The following is a 3,076-nucleotide window of genomic DNA, read 5'->3' as shown; positions in this document are numbered from 1 at the left end:
TTTTTCTGTTTAAAACTTTTTGTGAAACGGTCAGTTTTCTATGTCATTTTTGGTCAAAAACTAAGACACTTCGACAAAAAAGTTTTGTAAAATTATTTTTCAAAACTGTATCTTTGCTTGCATGTTTCTCATAAAATTAGAGAACATTTAGATGAAAATTATTGAATGAAAATTTTTGAAAAAAAAAATCAAAAATATGTCTTCTCTGCATGATTCTCATCAAATAAAAGCATTAAAAAATATTGGGAACATTTTTTTTCAGACTTTTCTTTATAACATTTCAAATTTTGGTTGTCATGTGGTCAGAAGGTGAAACATTTTGATGAAAATTTTTGAAAGAAAAAATTAAAAATTTTTACTTTTCTGCATGTTTCTCAATTCTCATAAAATTAGTGCAAATAGAGAATATTTTTACAAATGTTTCTGTAATAATTACATTTAAAAAATTGGGAAATATTTTTTCGGATATTTCTTTTTTATAAAATTTCAAATTTCGGGTGTAATGTGGTCAGAAGGTAAAACATTTGACGAAAAATGTTTGTAGAATTATTTTTAAAAATGTTATTTTTTTCTGCATGTTTCTCATAAGATTTGGGCATTTAGAGAACATTTTTAGAAATATTTCTGTATAAAGTTTTCTGTTCAAATGTGAATTTTCTGCATCATTTTTGGTCAAAAACTAAACAATTGTGATGAAAATTTTTGAAAAATTATTTTTTTAAATGTTATCTTTTCCTGCATGTTTCTCAAAAAATCATAACATTGGCAGACACCACAGTGATCACAAACCACTTACTGAAGATCTGTGTTCTGCACTTATATATATCTATAGCATAGATTATACATTTTGTAATTGCTGATAAAAACATTATTTTTAAATATTTATTTCATGGAAAGAGTATTTTGTTCTGTGAGACAGATCAGATGAATAGCTTTCAAACATCCATGATGTAGTGACTGCTGGGAGCTGGATTTTGTTTCACTCCCACCCTTTGTGCAGGATGTTGTATCCTCTGCTTCCAGTGATTGATTATGTTTATGTGCTGTGTTATTGACTGACCGTAAACCATGTGCCCTGAGTTCCCGGCTGGTCCGCAGTTTCTCTAGATCCTCCACGTGTCGGAACAGGAAGAAGACGTCCTTGCACTCAGGATGAGTCTCAAACAACCTGTTACCAAGGGGACGGAGCACAAACAGCCATCTGTGAAGATCAGTCTGTCAAATTTATTCCCGCACCAAATGAAAGTGACTTTACTTCGTAAGGAGACACGACCTCTTTTCTCCCATCTCTTTTCCTGTAGCTATCATCTCTTTATGGGAGATCTAATTGTCCATTTCCTGATTTCATTTTCTTTTTTTTAATCATTACTGCAATCAGCCCCAGGCTCCATGGAGAGTGTTAGTCAGGAAATCCACCATGTCATCTCCCTCCACAGCTGTGATGAGCCGCCACGCTCTGTTGCAGCTGCCGTGGAGTTTCGAGTTTAAATGAAGCCAGAGTTTTCTTTCTGTGATTTAACCTCAGTCAATTTCCTCAACCAGGCCTTAAGTATGCTGCCATCCAATCAGCGAGCTTCCAGGTCTCCAGCTGAGGATTCAGTGATTAGTCGTACTGCCAGAATATAGCGTTTCCGTCCCTGCGTGATGTGAGCTCCCACACATACACACACACACACACACAGCGCTGACTAGTGATTCAGTGTGATGGTGGTGATGGAGAGAGAGGAAAGGAGTGGTGGATGGACATGGTAAAAACTGTTCTTGACACAACCCACCTCACCGGGGTCACGAGCTGGAATCAAACCACAAACTACACCCTGACAGGCAGAAATCCTGCTGCTGCAGCTGCTGCACTACTAATAAATCTATAGGAAAATTATTGATAGATAAATGTTTTAACCTTTATGTCTTTATTAGTAACACTCTGTTCACTCCTTCTCTATGCAGATGACACCCATCTCTATGAAGCTGTTTTGATCTCTCACCCTGATGAGTTGAGTCACCCTCTCCAGGAGAAAATGTTATCTGTTCAATCTGTTCCGATTGAACAATACTGCCACCTAGTGGATATATCTTTATACGCACATTAATTGATTTAGTTTGCCACCAAAATGCTACATAGATGTTTGCCAAGATTTGACTGATGCTCAGACCAGTGTAACACGGACAACTTGAACGTAACTGGTGTAAATCAAAACAAAGTCCTTTGTCTGAAGAAACATGACTCGACTACGTCCTTTAACTTCAAATAATTTACTTTCATCTTGCTTTTTTTAAGAGTTCCTTGAGTTCCTCTCTGACTTTCTTTCATCCGAGGTCAGTCACGTCTGTGCTATTCTGTATATATTTTTTTCTGCTGCTGTAATTTTTAAGAGATAATCATATATAGACAGACAGGGCCACAGACAGGCTGTCAGTGGACCCAGTTATGTCCAACAGTGATTCGCAAACCAACGGTGATTGATTTTATTTTTGTTTATTTTCGTTTTTGTCTCTGTTTTCTACAAAGGCCCATTCACTACAGTCATTACAGACGAGGGAACCGTCTGAATCGTCTGCTCTGTGTGTTTTCAAATCCACTCTCCTCTCTGCTGCAGCACGTACTGTATGCCGAGCGTTATTTATTTATTTATCTTCCCTCCACTCTGCGTAGGTTTTGTCGACGCTGGCGAACGTGCAAGCATGAATAACATGTGCAGACAATGTTACAGCGGCCTGTAAGGCTCAAGTGGAATTTTAATTGGCACGGTTCAGAGGTCGTCTGTGGCACCCACAGACAGGATCTCTGGAGTATCTGTCTCATATATTTTTGTAAATCAAACAGTATATGCGTGTGAAAACGTCCGTTAAACTGACAGTGAAGAGCCGATAAAACAGTGAATCCTCATTTGCTGGGCACGTTTACTCTTCCTACCAGTGACGACAGCCTCGGGGCCCTGACCCATATGAGGCCCATGTTTCAAAGGCTTATATGCAAAGGTCAAGACCCTTAACTGTCAGGGTGACCCCTGGGACACATGGCATTAATTGGGTATAAGGGTATAGAATATGCCCAGCAGCAGCAGCAGCAGCAGCA

The 3,076-nt window shown here is 38.3% G+C and overlaps 1 protein-coding gene across 1 annotated transcript in view; it reads right to left on the bottom strand.

The window, feature by feature from the left end:
- Positions 1-505: 505 nt before the first annotated feature.
- Positions 506-3,076, bottom strand: part of LOC103391661 (cytoglobin-1-like) — a 4,643-nt gene continuing 2,072 nt past the window's right edge. The window contains exon 2 of the mRNA XM_025062588.1: positions 506-1,168. Within this exon, the coding sequence (XP_024918356.1) occupies positions 883-1,168 (286 nt within the window). The 3' untranslated portion in view covers positions 506-882. The remainder of the gene's footprint in view (positions 1,169-3,076) is intronic.

Source organism: Cynoglossus semilaevis, chromosome 1 (assembly GCF_000523025.1).
Source record: "Cynoglossus semilaevis isolate Cse_v1.0 chromosome 1, Cse_v1.0, whole genome shotgun sequence".
In the NCBI taxonomy this organism is placed as follows: domain Eukaryota; kingdom Metazoa; phylum Chordata; class Actinopteri; order Pleuronectiformes; family Cynoglossidae; genus Cynoglossus; species Cynoglossus semilaevis.
This window is presented reverse-complemented; position numbering and strand designations above follow the sequence as displayed.